The sequence below is a fragment of the Trematomus bernacchii genome, unplaced genomic scaffold, assembly GCF_902827165.1.
Source record: "Trematomus bernacchii unplaced genomic scaffold, fTreBer1.1, whole genome shotgun sequence".
Lineage (NCBI taxonomy): Eukaryota > Metazoa > Chordata > Actinopteri > Perciformes > Nototheniidae > Trematomus > Trematomus bernacchii.
Genome location: NW_022987705.1, coordinates 11,492,577 through 11,508,360, shown reverse-complemented (window position 1 = coordinate 11,508,360; position 15,784 = coordinate 11,492,577). Strand labels below are relative to the sequence as shown.

Genomic DNA, 15,784 nt, shown 5'->3' with positions numbered 1-15,784 from the left:
TGTGTGTTCTTGCCTTATTTAACTTTGTCTTAGCAGAAACAGAACAGAATAACTATAATGTGTGTTTTTAAGAAAGAAAATACAATCCCATGAGTCAAAAAAACACATTTATTGTAGTTAAGACAGGGACATTAGGACAAGATTCATCTTTCATATCTGTGTATAAAAAAATACTGAAAAAAAGTTCACTACAAAACAATGTTGAGTTGAAATGGATGAGCAGTGAAGCTCCCACACTGCACAAAAAAACTTCAATGACTCAACAATGGATGCTGAGGAACACAGAAGTCCTGCTTTTGATTTAAAAAATGTTTTAAAGGCTTACACTCGTCACATCAGTAATAAATAGTGTAGGCTTGTTAAAACACATTGTTACAAGTTCAGGCGGTTTCAAACAACATCCGAGATCCGTCAGTCTTCAGGTTTGTTCCCATGCGACCAGAAAAGATCAGGTAAACCGCTCATTGACCCTGTTATGGAAAAGAGGAATAAATGAAATAATGTATTTGTCAACATATTGGTGACGTGTGGGTCTGTCTGTGCTTGTCCAAAGGTTTACCTGTTTCTTCATAATCTCATCTCTTGTCTTGAAGACCGGTGCGTCCTCTACCTCGATACCTTCAGCCATTTCACTTACTTTCTCCAAGAGCTCCGTGCTATACCTGTCATTATGGAAGAAAAATGTTATGTTAAATATAACAGTATTGTTAAACATTCATTGCATCAGTCTGGCTATAACCCACCAGTTGTGAAAATGATTGCAGGCATAAGAAGTCCTAAATAAAACTGGATTATTCATTAGATCTGATTTATAAACTCTTGAAGATCCATAGTGGCATCACAAATCCAAACCTCAACTGGTGTACTACCAATAGCCTATACTACAAACTTGTGTACTACCATGCTGTTTTTGATATAAAAATTAGGAGTTTTGACGAAGAGCCCATGTTTTGTCCTCCTCCGGACACAGGGGGTAGCAGTGAGCCAATTGTGAGATCAGACGAAGAACAATATTTTGAATCAAAAACACTCATCCACATAAAGGTGGGTACAAGATAGAGTACTTCTTCCCCCTCTGCTGCCATGTATGTAATGTTGCATCCTCAATATAATGGTTATTGAACCAAATTGCAAGTGGACTCCTTACTTGTGAACAGATTAAATGAGGTTATTTTTAAAATGCCATTCACAAAAACAAATGCATCAGTGGAGCACGTTGTGTTTACGCACCGACAGCCCATGAAGACGTTGTTGGCCCACACCATGGAGAGCGCGAGCAGCTGGTCCATGTGCGGCTCCTCGAAGTCGTTGATGTTACGCAGGATGAACTCCCTCCTCGGCTGCCAGTGTTTTTCGCTCTCCCAGTAACCCCGGTACGTTTCCACCTCATCTGCCACAGCTCTGTTCTGTTGGATAAACTCTTCTACGTCCAGGTTAGCCATCTTGCTTCTTCTCAGGAAGCTCAACAAATGCAGCTTCCGGTTTGGGAAGCGACTCTCGGAAGGTGTTGTTAAAGGTATCGTGTTGAGAAACAGCAACACGCAGCGGGGGATCCGATAACTACACTTTACTTGGCTGAAACCATAGACTGTATATATAAAGGCTGAAACCCTATAATGCTCAATGATTAAATTACATATTCAAAGGTTTTATTGTCATAGTAGCTACAGTGTATTTATGTCAATATAAATCTTTAAAGCTCCTTCAACAATTCCATATAAATGTATTTAAGACATAAACAATAAAATTATGAAAATAGTGCAAAAACAAACAGAATAGAAAAAAAAATATTGAGAATATTGCAAATGACCAATGTGCAAGTAATGAAGTAGTGTATTCAACTTGGTTAACACTAAAATATAATGCTGTGTGAGTCTTCCCTCTGCATACTGGACCTGTGTTCGAGAAAAACTAAATTTCCCACATAATTGCATACATGTACACAAATGAACCAACTTTTAACATGTTACCCTTGACTTTGACAGCTCTAAACCAGGTTCTGTAAGAAATAGCCCCTATAATATTATATTGTCAGACATTCTGAGTCCTAGAAAGGCAAGGAGACACCAAAGCACACATAAAACACACACTTTCACCTCCTCTTAAATTCCCCCAGAAAAACCCCGGTGGCATTCCTGTGTATGTCCTATATTGGGCCGCTTCCAAGTCATACAAGTCGCCGCTTTATTGAGTCAACCTACCCATTAAGTTTATGGGCTCGCTCTCCCCCTCTCACTCTGCCTGAAATTTACACTGATGCTGAAATAATACACTGCGCTCGAGGCAGCTCTGGCAGACAGCCGTTCTTGCTGAGTCACCTAATGTATGCTTACTCAGGAGAAAACTATAATTGGGAAAACACACAGACAACAGGTAGTCCTTTCAGCCACAGTCCTAGGGGAGGGCCAACAAGAAAAGATTAACAACTCTGAAAAAGTGTCTGATATCAAGGTTAATGTGAGGAGAATGGGACAGGCAGCTGAGAAAGTTATTATATATATCAAATACCATTTATAGTACATACTTTTATGGTTATAGAAGATACTGAGATGTGTATAAGGATATACACTACAGTTATTCACTCAAGTAAAGTATTTTAAACCTGACTGACCTGAAGAGTTCAATTGCTTTATACTGTAGTAATTCTACCATTTATTTTCTCTTTAATTTGAATTTGTGTTGAATATTATTGTGCTAAGTTTTGCACTTCTTCTTGTCATTTTTCACAGTCCCAAGAAAAACAAGAGTCTCATCAAATGCCACAAAATGATGCATTTTTACGTTCAAGTTACTTTTTTCTGTGGAGAGCAAAGAAAGAAAATGTGCCACAATTGTTTCTTAACCTTTATATAACCCAAGCTATAATCTTTCCATAACCCTTATCAAGTAATCTTTGTGACTAAACATTACCAAACGTTAAGCTGGATTGACATTTCTGCTAAGACTATGATGTTCTTATTACTGTAAAGTCACTATAAAAAAAGAAAACCCTTACATCAGACTTCCGTTTCAGTGCTATCTATTCTTATTTGTTATTTCCTGTTTGCACCAACACTCATGACAGACGATCATTTTGAAATGAGTTACTTTTTATCTCATGAGTTTATACATAATAAGCCAAACTATACTTCAACTTTAACTGTAAACATAAAAAGATACTTAAAGTTTTCAATGTGGAAGACATCTATAAATAACATCATATTGTTTTGAATGTGTTTTACTGTATCTTGTATTTTACTATTTCTATTATTATTCTTCATGTGAATGTTGACCAGTCTAGAATTTCAATGTCTAGAAACTTCTTGTTGAATAAAGGTAACAAAAACAAACAACTAACACAATTAAATCTTTGTAGCTTTATTTTGCTCTAGATGTACCAATTAGCCAGTTTTAAAAGGCTAGCCATTGCAAAATTCTCAGCAGTAAATGCACCTTTAGTTGAAATGGCACAGCTGAACTTGCCAGATCAATAACACCCAAAAATCCCTTTATTTACCTGAAATGTAAGTTGAGACCACATTGTCTTTGGGGGTTTAAGCAGTAAAACTAGCTCATCAGCCACCTAGGGAGAACAACAGAACAGTTTCAACAAACAACAAAACAAAGCAGAAAGAGAATCTCTAAAACTCCAGTCTATCAAAATAAGGTTACGCTTGACATTGCATTGACTTTAGCTTCCTGTAGAGGAGGAGTGCTTAAAATCTTAAATCTTGGGACCCAAAGAGATAAATGTAGCCTTGCACCCTGGGACCCAGTCTAATTAAATGTAGTGCACTTGACACGTAGAGATGCTGGAGCAGTAGGGCCTGACAGCTATTACAGGTCCTGGATCCGGACGCATTGTTTTACATTTTTTTATATATACCCATCTATAGGCCTAACTGAAGATGACATGGATATTAGGGCCATGATGCAAAGCATGCATCTCCTCAGTGCACACATTTCATTATAACACCTCCACACATTAATTTGGTAATCTCTGTACTGATCTTGTTAACTGTGGTTATGAAAATCAAGTGAAACCTATGTCATGGAAAAACTGTGTAATGTTGGCGAATGGTGTGTTTGCGTCCTGTTGCAGTTATGGTGGGTGGGGTGGTGGGAGAGTGATCTCGATAATATCAACAGGAACTCACACTGACTGAGTTCATGTGCCTTGAATAAAAAAACTAAACTAAAAAAACATGTTGGAACAAATTAACTTGACTGGAGTACTACAAAAAACAAAAGTACACACCTCTGAAGATAGTGTATGGATTTAAACACAAAGGGAATAGCAAATGATGTTTGTCTGCTTTTTGACACATGTCTGCTAATGCCACTGTCTTTAATGGAGGAGACAAAACAAATCAGGTTTAAATTCAGCATTTCACAGAAAATATGCCATTCACCAAATACAACTTGATGTTGTATTTGTCATTGTATTTGCCTATCAGTAAATGGCATTTGTTGGATATGGGGGAATATTACCACAAAAACACTAGGCTTTTTGACCCAGATATGAGGGGATCTGCTTCCAACGTGTGCATCTCATTAGAGAGTAAACTGCATTACCTCACATTAGAAAGGACCATGGGGAGGGTCACAGGCTGTTTCCTCAGGGGATGCATGCCTACCTGCGTTGTATGGAAGAGGAGGAGGGGAGGGCAAACTGTGGGATGCTGCTGTTGCATTTGAATGTGTGCCATGAAATCCCTCCTTCGTGTCCTTCACTGCCTCATTTCATTTCGTGCAAAACAGCATCACAACCTCTTTGCCTCTCCCTCTCTCCACTTTCTGAGAGACACCTGATACAGCTGATATGAGTATTTGTGCACCTGACATCCTTGCCTGTGTGCAAATTGTGAAGTGTGTGCATGTGTGTGTGTGTTTGATACAAGGAGAATTATCCCATTTGTTCTCCTGAATGACCTTAATTGAAGTCTACCTCCTGGCTCTGCATCGATGTGTATTAGCAAGACATTTGCAAAAAAGCTGAGTGGAGATAATTAGCAGTTGATCCGCTGTCTATCACGTAAGAGATGCACAACTAAAAGCTGCACATACTTTATATCTAGGAGTGGGGGGTTTGTGTGAAAATTGCACTCCTTAAACGTCAGATTATAGAGACATTATAAGTGAATGTACTACTGCTTGGCAGAGGACAGTGATTTAGAGACAGTGGATGGTAGTAGATTACACATTGATAAAACACCCTCCACCCGTTTTAAATATGGATTTTACAGAAAATGTGAAGGAAGGTAATTTACTTGCCAATCTGAGTCATTCCCTTTGGATCACTGAGAGCAAATCAATCACCTCCGGAGAGATATATTATCACTTACAGTAAAGACCAACTACAGGCCTTTACTTTGAACCGAAGCTCAAGCTGCTAATTAATTTTGATGTGAAGTTATTGGACAAAGTAAGAATGAATAAATAGGTTGTGGATGAGTTTTAATTCTAACATAATTCTTCCTACATAAAGTAGTCCAGTCAGTCAGCCATAGAAAACAGATTGTGTTTAAGTTATTTGTATGTGATTTTGAAGTGATAATATATTTAAGAAACCTGAAGAAACTTTGTACAATTTTAATTTAAAACATTATACATAATGTCAAAGCTGTCATACTACACATTGGATGAGTGAGCCATCCATGACAAAATAAACAAAATATTTGTAGGAACTAGTTTTCTTTTAAGCTTGCCACATGATAATCAGCTTCACCAGAATTACCTTTTTTCATATGTCATTTCAATACTTTCCACCACAAAAAAAGCCTATATTACTGGCAGTAAAATTGGCAGGTGAAGTTTCAATGCCCATCCTCTCCTCTTCGAGGCGCAGTCATCTTGCATTTCTCAGAGTAGGAAGTGCAGCTTGCGGTAACAGTGAATTGAAAGTACGCCATAAATATGGCGCCAAAAGAGTTTTCAAGCTGATGATAAGAGCTGATTTTTCTCTGTGTTGTGTTTTTTCTTCTTCTCTGGAGGTGGGAGGGAGAGATTGAACCCAAAGACCTGCCAGTGAATTTGTGCAGAGCGGTGTGTGCACGTCAGTACACCGGGCAGAGGAAGCGAGGCAAGGCAGCAAGTGAAGACGAGGAGAACTCAATGTTTTATTTTTGAAGGAGGGACGTTGCGAAACTGGCTTGCAATCTTTTCTGACTCATCGTTTGGAAATAAAGCATCCTTTTTCTTTTTTTTCACGCCACCTCCTCTTGCTTCCCCGTCACCTCCTTCCTTTACCGCTTGGCACCGGAGAGGAAAACACCGTCGGATTTTGACACCACGTTTGGGCAGCTTTTTTGCAAAATGCGACATGCTTTCCTGTGAGAGGTATGTTGTGCGCACCTCGCAGCCTGCTAACCCGTGAGCAGCAGCAGCAGGACCACCACTGTGTTTGTTGTTGTTGACTTGCAACTCAGTCTGGCTGCCACTTTGGGATTTTATTTCGGATTTTTGCTCTCGGTGGCCGGTCTTTGCAGGGCTGACGTGCTGTCAACACGCACAGTGAGGGGGAGGGAAGGGAGGGGAAGGGACAGTCCTGTCACCCAACGTGGATCCAGAGTCGGGGCTGTTTAGCAGCACTGCTAGCAGCCTGCCAGGGCACCGGGTGGGCAAAACTGAACTCCTGCTAAACCCCTCCACTGTAAAACTACATGTGCCTGGCTCCCAATGATCTCCTAATCTCTGGGAGTGTGGACGTCTCTGCATCCGAAGCTGACTGCTATCAAGGTAAAGAAATTAGCACTATTATGCAAAAATGATAATGTGTAAAAGTGGGAGGGTTGCAGGACTGCTGAAGTCCACTTTGCTGCTGCTGCAAGTGCTATACCAGTGCTAGGCTAGCGGCAGGGCAGCGGCTCTGTCTGCACTTTTACAGCGGGCTTGTCAGTCTCATTCAGCGGCTGCTGTGTTGTTAGCCTGAGCGGTGCATGTGGGTCAAGCATAGGGGAAGCAGGGGGTATGTGTTGTATGTTGCAGTGAAGAAGACATGGACATAACGTTAACCCAATTGGAAGCCAGAGCCCTGTGCATGCTTCAGAAAGATGAAATAAACCCGGTAAACTTGTCATGTTGTAGCTCTGCGAACGTAACGTGAACGCGCCCCGGTGGGAATCAAGTGTGCGAGCGGGTAGTTGGAGAGTGTCCAAGTGTGGTTATTTTTGCGCGTAATTGCGACAAATAGGGCCATTTGCAGCAGGAATGCGAGCTGTAACTTGCAGGCGAATGTGAAAGCAGGAACACAGACATTTTTGACACATTTATAGGAGGATAGGATATGAGATGAAGTTGTGTGACGGTTAGGACTGGGTGCAGGGTGGAGGAGGCACCAAACGTTTACAGTCCCTGGAGGATTGGCAGGTTCCTGCACAGTAGAAGGGAGGAGAGGAAACCAGGGGGAGCAGCTCTCCTTTTAGGAAGGCTGAGCACGCAACCACACATATACACACATCAAGGAATTAGAGCAACTCCTCTCTCCCTCCTTCACCCTCTCGTCCTCCTCCTCCTCCTCCTCCTCCTCCTGCTTCGTGCTGTGCAGATCTAGCTGGCTTTAGGAGAGGGGGGAGTGGCTGTTGTTTACCTCCTCAAAGTCAGAGCTCTGTCTGTGTGCCTGGGTTAACTGAGTGTTGCATCCTTATCTTAGATCAGAATACCTTTAATCGTCCCACAGAGGGGAAATATACATTGTTAAAGCAAAAGTAAAGAGCCACAAATAGCTAAATAAAACTACAAATTAAGAGGCATGCATACAAATAGTAAAGAGATACAAATAAATTACACACATTCCCATTTACAAAAATACACATCCAGATGGACCACAAAAAAAACAGTATTTAAAAAAAAAACGAGTGTAGCATGTATCAAGTAGTTTCATAGCAGCCAGGTAACAGTATTACAAGTGGAAGTATATATTGCACATTTATTTACAGATTTATTACAGTAGTTGAATTAACTAACTAAGAGGCTGTGGCGCATTGGAGTAGTGCGTAGGTGTTCGGATCAGGGGAGCACAGGTTCAAACCCCACTGCAGTCAGCATGTCTTTGTGTCCCTGGGCAAGACACTTCACCCCAAATTGCTCCTGTGGGGATTTTCCACAGTATTGAGTATGTAAGTCGCTTTGGATAAAAGCGTCTAACAAGTAACATGTAATGTAATATATCAGCCAGTAATAATAATAATAATTATAAAGTGGTTTATATATATGTATTGCACATAAGTCATATTGCACAACAAAGTCAGGATTAATGGGTTTAAGTGGGGAATTTGCTTCTAGTTGGATTTTCTGAAGCTAGTTGTGGCCATTTATTCATAATTCCCTGGAGAACCTCTAAAGAATAGTGTTTGTCTTTTAGAGTTCATCATTAACGAATATGATCGATTTGTCCAGATAAAAAAAAACAACATTTTTATTTTAAAGGATCACACAAGTGAAGCTGAACTGGCTGTAGCCTTGAATCAATTACGGTGAAATTGTCTGGGGACTTGTTAAATGTTCCCAGTTGTGACAGCTCACCCCCACCCTTCTCTTCCCATCATCCCTCACACACACACACACACACACACACACACACACACACACACACACACACACACACACACACACACACACACACACACACACACACACACACACACACACACACACACACACACACACACACACACACACACACACACACCACACACACACACACACACACACACACACACACACACACACACACACACACCACACACACCACACACACACACACAAATGCAGAGACACCTCACCATGACCAGTACACACAAGCTTGAATTTTGAGCACACAGACCAGTAGCTCTGTGTGCCTCTCGCTCACTCTAAACATATATTTAAGTACAGATGCACGTACCATGCTCTCCAAACACTCTCATCACACTCACATACACATACACACACGTACACAAACACACAAGCCTTCTCCTGCTGGGTATGAAACCGGAGATGAGTCATGGTGTGTGGGGGCATAACAACTCTCTTTCTATCCCTCTACCCCCCTCTCTGTCTTTCATATCTTTCCTCATGCAGTGCTATCTTGTTTTCACTCATTCTCTCTCCCTCTCTTTCTCCCCCTCCCTCCCCTGAGGCTCGGCTCTCTCGCCTAGAGACAGAGGTTGTTTACAAGGCAAGTGAAGGGGGATAAGAGCTGTTTTCATTTTGCTTCCGTTTCTTTGACCACTGTCCTCCTGCCGTCCTATCCTCCATGTTTCAATCCCCAATTCCTCATCCATCCCTTGCCTTTTTATCCTTCTTTCATACCTCATCTTCCATCCATCAACTGCTCTTTTACTCCCCATCCTTTCATCCATCCATCCATCACTCACTCACTCCATCTTTCCCCTCATCATCTCTTGATCAACCTTTTAACTCTGATTCCTCTCATCATATGACTTTGAGCCTGGAGGAATGTGTGTGCGAATGCGACCATATGTATCAACTCTCCCCGTTCACTATGTCATGTGAAACTTGAGCATGCAGACCTTTTTAAGCCTCACATGTGTACATATGCACACGTGTGTGTGTATGGGCGGGGGATGTAGCGTAGCGTGTGTGTATTTGTGTCTGCTGCGTTAAGCGGTGAGCTCTGATTGGCTGAGAAAGGGGGTAAGGACCCCCACGTGGTGCGTTGTATCGCATTAGTTGTAACGTAGTGAAGACTAGGAGGAGGGGGGTGTGTCGTTCATGAATGGAGCGCTTACGTCACGTAAACCATACCCTATATCTTGCTAAAGAAGGCTTCAGGCAGATATGTGTGTAATGCAGAAATATGTGTCAGATAAGAAGGATGGGGACCTACTGAGCTGAAGGGGGTGGGTGTGGGTGTGTGTGTGTGTTGTGTGGTGTGGTGTGTGGTGTGTGTGTGTGTGTGTGTGTGTGTGTGTGTGTGTGGTGTGTGGTGTGTGTGTGTGTGTGGGTGTGGTGTGTGTGTGTGTGTGTGTGTGTGTGTGTGTTGTGTGTGTGGTGTGTGTGTGTGTGTGTGTGTGTGTGTGTGTGTGTGTGTGTGTGTGTGTGTGTGTGTGTGTGTGTGTGTGTGTGTGTGTTGTTGTGTGTGTGTGTGTGTGGTGTGTGTGTGTGTGTGTGTGTGTTGTGTGTGTTGTGTGTGTGTGTGTGTGTGTGTGTGTGTGTGTGTGTGTGTGTGTGTGTGTGTGTGTGCGCCTGCAGGCGGTTTAGCTAGCTGTCATGTTACCAGCTCTCTGCTGCGCTCTGCTTCCTAACTGACTAACCAGCATGTTGACCACAAGGGTATTACTAAGATGAGTGGGATTTGTGTGTGTGTGTATGCCAATATTTGTTTCCCATATCAGAACTTATGAATATTATATAACTTCTGATTCAATACATTTTTAGTCTTATGTAAAAAAAATTAAGACTAATTATTTTTTGAAGAATGCAAATAGACAGAATAATGAATATGAAAACACTTTGAATTTTTTCGTATTAAACTTGCTTCTTTGTAAGTGAAACTTAGAGGACACAAACACTCAAACAAATACAAACAATACAATTCATATTAATGTGAGTTATGAGTTGCTTGATCACAATAATGGTTTAACTGTAGTAATAATAACTAACCTGGTCTAATGTGTGTCACTAAGGTTATGTTTTGTCGTGAGTTTCCGGGATTGTTCTGGTTACCTATAGGAGGTTTTGTCACGCTCTTCAAGTTGTGTAACATGAAACCAACCCCATGCTGTATTAAACCCTACAGGCATGTTTTTAGTCATTAACATGTGTGTGTTTTGTCAGTGTTTGCTCTCAGTAGATGACCCTGCTGTGGCGTAGAACCTCATTAGTGTGTGTGTTGTGTGTGTGTGTGTGTGTGTGTGTGTGTGTGTGTGTGTGTGTGTGTGTGTGTGTGTGTGTGTGTGTGTGTGTGTGTGTGTGTGTGTGTGTGTGTGTGTGTGTGTATGTGTGTGTGTGTGTGTGTTGTGTGTGTGTGTGTAGTGTGTGTGTGTGTGTGTGTGTGTGTGTGTGTTGTGGTGTGTGTGTGTGTGTGTGTGTGTGTGTGTGTGTGTGTGTGTGTGATGTGTGTGTGTGTGTGTGTGTGTGTGTGTGTGTGTGTGTGTGTGTGTGTGTGTGATGTGTGGTGTGTGTGGGTGTGTGTGTGTGTGTGTGTGTGTGTGTGTGTGTGTGTGTGTGTGTGTGTGTGTGGTGTGTGTGTGTGTGTGTGTGTGTGTGTGTGTGTGTGTGTGTGTGTGTGTGTGTGTGTGCCATACGATTCATAAATCCTTTTTCCTGCAAAATCTTTCCCTCACTGATGGAATAAGAGCAGTGGGGCGTTCTGCTGAAGCAGATGGTTTTTCAGATAAAACTAATGATCCATTTTTGTGATGGTTTTGTAGTCTAGTATTTTGTTACCACAAAGTTGACAGTGACGTCATTAGAGCATATCTCACAAATGTTATGCTTTATTTCCTTTATGCGTATTCCATGCGTTTTCTTGTGTGTTTCACAAATCCTGTATTTTAGATTTTCAGATGTTATTATGTAATGGAGCGTTTCTGTGTATTTAATTGTAATATAGTTGGCTTTACTGTTGTACAAAACAAGCAATTTAAAGTAGTGAGTTTTGGGAAAACTGGGTCTGACTATTTAATGTTTTTTTCACATTTATAAATGAGGAACAGCATGATATTTAAGAAGACTCAACTGGAACTAGCATTTTTCATTGGATATCTTCAAATACTTCAGTCTTTAGTCTGCTAGGAATCCGGCTTAAAATAAATCCTACACTACATTTACATCCAGAAAAATGGATTTAAAATGTGTTTTTAGCCATTACATCTCCGATCATCTTCAATATAACTTTCTTTCTCGGTCCGCCTGCTAAACCTCCTACTCTTTACTCTTCTTAAGAAAAGTCTGAGCGCTGTAAGCACAGTGATGTGTGTGTGTGTGTGTGTGTGTGTGTGTGTGTGTGTGTGTGTGTGTGTGTGTGTGTGTGTGTGTGTGTGTGTGGTGTGTGGTGTGTGTGTGTGTGTGTGTGTGTGTGTGTGTGTGTGTGTGTGTGTGTGTGTGTGTGGTGTGTGTGTGTGTGTGTGTGTGTGTGTGTGTGTGTGTGTGTGTGTGTGTGTGTGTGTGTGTGTGTGTGTGTGTGTGTGTGTGTGTGTGTGTGTGTGTGTGTGTGTGTGTGTGTGTGTGTGTGTGTGTGTGTGTGTGTGTGTGTGTGTGTGTGTGTGTGTGTGTGTCAGAAACAGTATGTCAGAACTTCTTTTGCTGTTTGAACACCCGGTGAAAATAGGCTTCTGACTCACTGTGCCATTCTTGGAGATTTCATTTGTGCCAAATATGTATTTAAAACATTCAAATCAGTAAAAGAAAGGGTCGAGGGTATATTTTACTGTTATTGTATCGAAAATGTACTGTTAAGCTGAGTTTTGAAAACATAGACAGACTTTGCAGATAATAAGTAAAAGAGGAAAGAAAGGGAAGGTAAAGCCAGCAAGTGCAGAAGGTAGAGGAGAGAGGGAAAGATGACAGATGACAGGAGGGGGGGAGGAGGTGGGAGTGCAGGGAGAAAAACAGGAAGGTGGTAGGCAGGGATGCTCACCCTTCGTCTCTTTGTCCTTTTCATCCCTCCTTCACTCTCTTCCAGGAGCTAATGAACTCCTGATGGCAGTGGAGACCGGAGCGATGGATCAATCCTCCATCTCTCTCTGTGTTTCTCTCTCCCCCCTCCTCTCCCTCGCTCCCACCTGTCCTCCTCCTTTTGCACTCTCTCCCTTGAGTTTTTGGCAGCGCCCCAGCTTCGCTGGCTGCGACTCACCTCCTTCATTGTTTGTCAGCAGATTTCAGGAGACGGAGCGGGAGGCTTAGTTCGAAAATTATTTGGACCTCAGCCTTCTTTTTTCCATTTATTCATCTCTTCTTTCTCTCCCTCTTCTCTATTTGAATCTTTCATTCCCTCTCCCATGATGCAGCAGTAGCAGCAGGAGCAGTGGCAGCATCAATAAATATTGTGTTAATGTTCTGGTGGCTGGAGCCAGCAAGGTGATAAAGGAAATCTATTTGATTTCTGTGCCACATTTGTTTGGCCCTACGCCTCTCTGGTCGGTGTGTGTGGCCATATTGTGTACAACTGCAATACAATAGTGTATGCATGTGTGTATGGGTGAAGGCACATCGTTTCTTTCTTAATGCATTTCCTCTTCCTTCAATCCTTCACTAACTTCCCCTACTTTGTTCCTTCCTCCCTTCTTATTTCCATTTTCTCCAGAAGTTGCTGACACTGTTGTATTGCAACAATTCTTACTATTTACCCTTGGCACTCAAAAGCACTCCACATTTTGAGAACCAGCCACTGTAAAATAATTGTCTTATCTTTCTCCTAGTGTCAAAAACAAGAAACCACTTAAAGGTGGAGTAGGTAATTTCGGAGAAACCAGCTCGAGATCGCTAGAATTTGAAAATACACAACCGGAGAAAATCTGCCACTTCCTTACAGAGCCCCTCCTCCAACACACACGAACGCGCACATGACCAATGAGGGCACGAGATAAGTTTGTGCACAGATGGAAGGCTGACAGGCAGGTAGGCCATCCAGTTATTTTAGCCGGGCCGGCTAAAATGATTGGTCGTGCTTTTTACAGTACTACGGCTTCCACAGATGAATTTTTGTTATGGATTTTTTGTCAAAGCACTTAAGATATTCATTGCTATCGGTATGTTAAGAGCATTCCATGGAATATAACAAAAAGTGTATCTCGAGCCGGTTTCTCAAACTTACCCCCACCTTTAAGGCCATGGTATGCATGACTTGTTTGTATGACATGTCGACTGATAACAAGAGCAGTGATACAACTTCTTCCTTACAGCTGCACTTGAAGGCTGGTCAAAAACCCACTTGTCGTAGATAGTAAAGTGTAATTTCTTAAATGTCTGGCCATACGGTCACCTTTGCTATCTTTAAGTGGACATTTTAATGTTTTGTTGAATAAAGAAAGGCAATGTAGGGCTGCACACATAAATTATTCGATCACTTTGTGGAAGTTATAATAATCCATCTAACTCTAAAACCGTGAGAATAATCTCCTCTCAGTTTCCTCTAATGCACAAGCTGGTTAGTGTTTCTCATTTAAGCCCAGCTACAGCAAGCACTGTGCATTTATCTATTATTTCTTTGTTATTTTACACTTCACTTAGGGTAGCTTTTATCCCCCGAGAGCAATAACGGAAATCTAATTCACTTTAGGGAGACAACAGTCTGCAGTATTTGACATAAAGAGCGAATTTTCTCCAATCCGCTGGATCTCCGTGGAGCAGTCAGTGGGGGGGAGAGGGCTGATGGGAATGGTGATGGTGATATCAGCATCAGAGAGTGACTCACCACTGCTCTTAAATGGCTTTGAGTCTTGACGGGATGTGTATTAGGGTAATGGAGTAAGGTCGTGTGCAAAACATTAAACTTGCCGGCTGAGATGTTAAGCGCAGCTGTGGTTTTTCTCTGTGCACTTCAGGGTTATTTGTGGTTTTGCACCTTTTTGTTGCAGCTCTTACTGGGTCAGAGGGCTCCTGTGTACAGCAGCTCATATTGTATTTCACACAGAAATATATTCCATCAAGGCTTGCTTTGAAGGTATTGAATTCTAGTTTCTCAAATATCCTAAAACCAGAGTGTAAGTCTTTCATAAACTATTATAGTATCAACCATTTAAGGGCTGCAACTCTGGATTATATGTTGATTATTTTTCCATTGATACATTGTTTGGTTTCCAATTTATGGAAAAATAATAATGTCATCACAATCTTGCAGTGTCCAAGGTAACATCTGTAAACTTCCTGTTCATCTGACTAACTGTGCAACAACATTTGCACAGTGGCTACAAAACATAGATAAACATAGCTTCATTACAGGAATCGGTGTGTACTTAGCATAGCTGCAACCATTTAAGGACTTAGCAATAAGTCAATCGACAGAAAAACATTTGGTCAACTAGGCTAGGCTAATTAGTAATAAACCAAGTCATTATTTGATGCAAAAATGACCGATATTATTGTCTCAGGCTCTCTAATATGGAATTATTTGTTTTATATCATATTAAACTGGACCACAAACCTGCTGACAGACTTAAAGGGGACCTATCATGCAAAATGCACTTTGTGATGTGTTTTATACATACATATGTGTCCCCGGTACGTCGGGGAACTCACGCAGCGTCAGAAAATAAAACCCTCTCTCTTTTCCTCCATACCCACATCTTTTAAAAACGGGTGTACAACGAGCGGATACAGATTCCATCCGAACTGACGTCAAATCGGCAGCGGACCCACAGAAAGTTGCTATCAGAAACAATGCCTGACGTGTTTTGGGCGTAATCTCGTCTTTGTTTACATTAGCAAGCCTCGCTAACACTCAGAGCTAACCTGTAGGCTACTGTGTAGAGCACATGTGTTTTAAAAAGCAGGAAATAAAAAAAGAACTCACCTTGTGATAAACCCGCAAGAGAAAAAGCATTTGAGCTCCATACTATTTCAGAAATAATCCTTGACGTGGTTTAAACAGGATGGCGTTTTATCACAGCAGAATTTAACTTTATCTCCGGTAGAATTCTGATCAGGCATTAGCTCCGCCTCCTCTTCTTTTCTTTTTTTCAAGCTAAGGACCCAAGATCCGCGTTTCTCTAACAGGGCTTCAAAAGAGGGGGTTGAGCAGTATGAGGGATGGCTACAATGGGTGAACTGTTTGGTATTTTGAAAAGAAAACTTCACAGACATGTTTTGTATAGGTATGGCCCTACAATATATGTTTCAAATATAGCATGATAGGTCCACT

The 15,784-nt window shown here is 41.5% G+C and overlaps 2 protein-coding genes across 2 annotated transcripts in view; one reads left to right on the top strand and one right to left on the bottom strand.

The window, feature by feature from the left end:
* Positions 1 to 90: 90 nt before the first annotated feature.
* On the bottom strand, positions 91 to 1,536 carry cdkn2aipnl (CDKN2A interacting protein N-terminal like). Its single transcript, XM_034140149.1, has 3 exons — positions 1,231 to 1,536; positions 560 to 662; positions 91 to 470 (listed from the first exon to the last, which is right to left on the bottom strand). The coding sequence occupies exons 1-3, from the start codon at positions 1,440 to 1,442 to the stop codon at positions 462 to 464; spliced, it is 324 nt and encodes a 107-aa protein (XP_033996040.1). The 5' UTR covers positions 1,443 to 1,536; the 3' UTR covers positions 91 to 461.
* Positions 1,537 to 5,618: 4,082 nt separating this feature from the next.
* Positions 5,619 to 15,784, top strand: part of LOC117490630 — a 91,397-nt gene continuing 81,231 nt past the window's right edge. The window contains exon 1 of the mRNA XM_034140389.1: positions 5,619 to 6,717. The gene's annotated coding sequence lies outside the window, so the exon portion shown is untranslated. The remainder of the gene's footprint in view (positions 6,718 to 15,784) is intronic.

Excerpts from the sequence above, each read along its gene's own strand:
- cdkn2aipnl (XM_034140149.1), bottom strand. The coding sequence starts at position 1,442 with ATGGCTAACCTGGACGTAGAAGAGTTTATCCAACAGAACAGAGCTGTG. Across the intron at positions 663-1,230 it reads AACGTCTTCATGGGCTGTCG|GTATAGCACGGAGCTCTTGG; the intron begins GTGCGTAAACAC and ends CCATAATGACAG.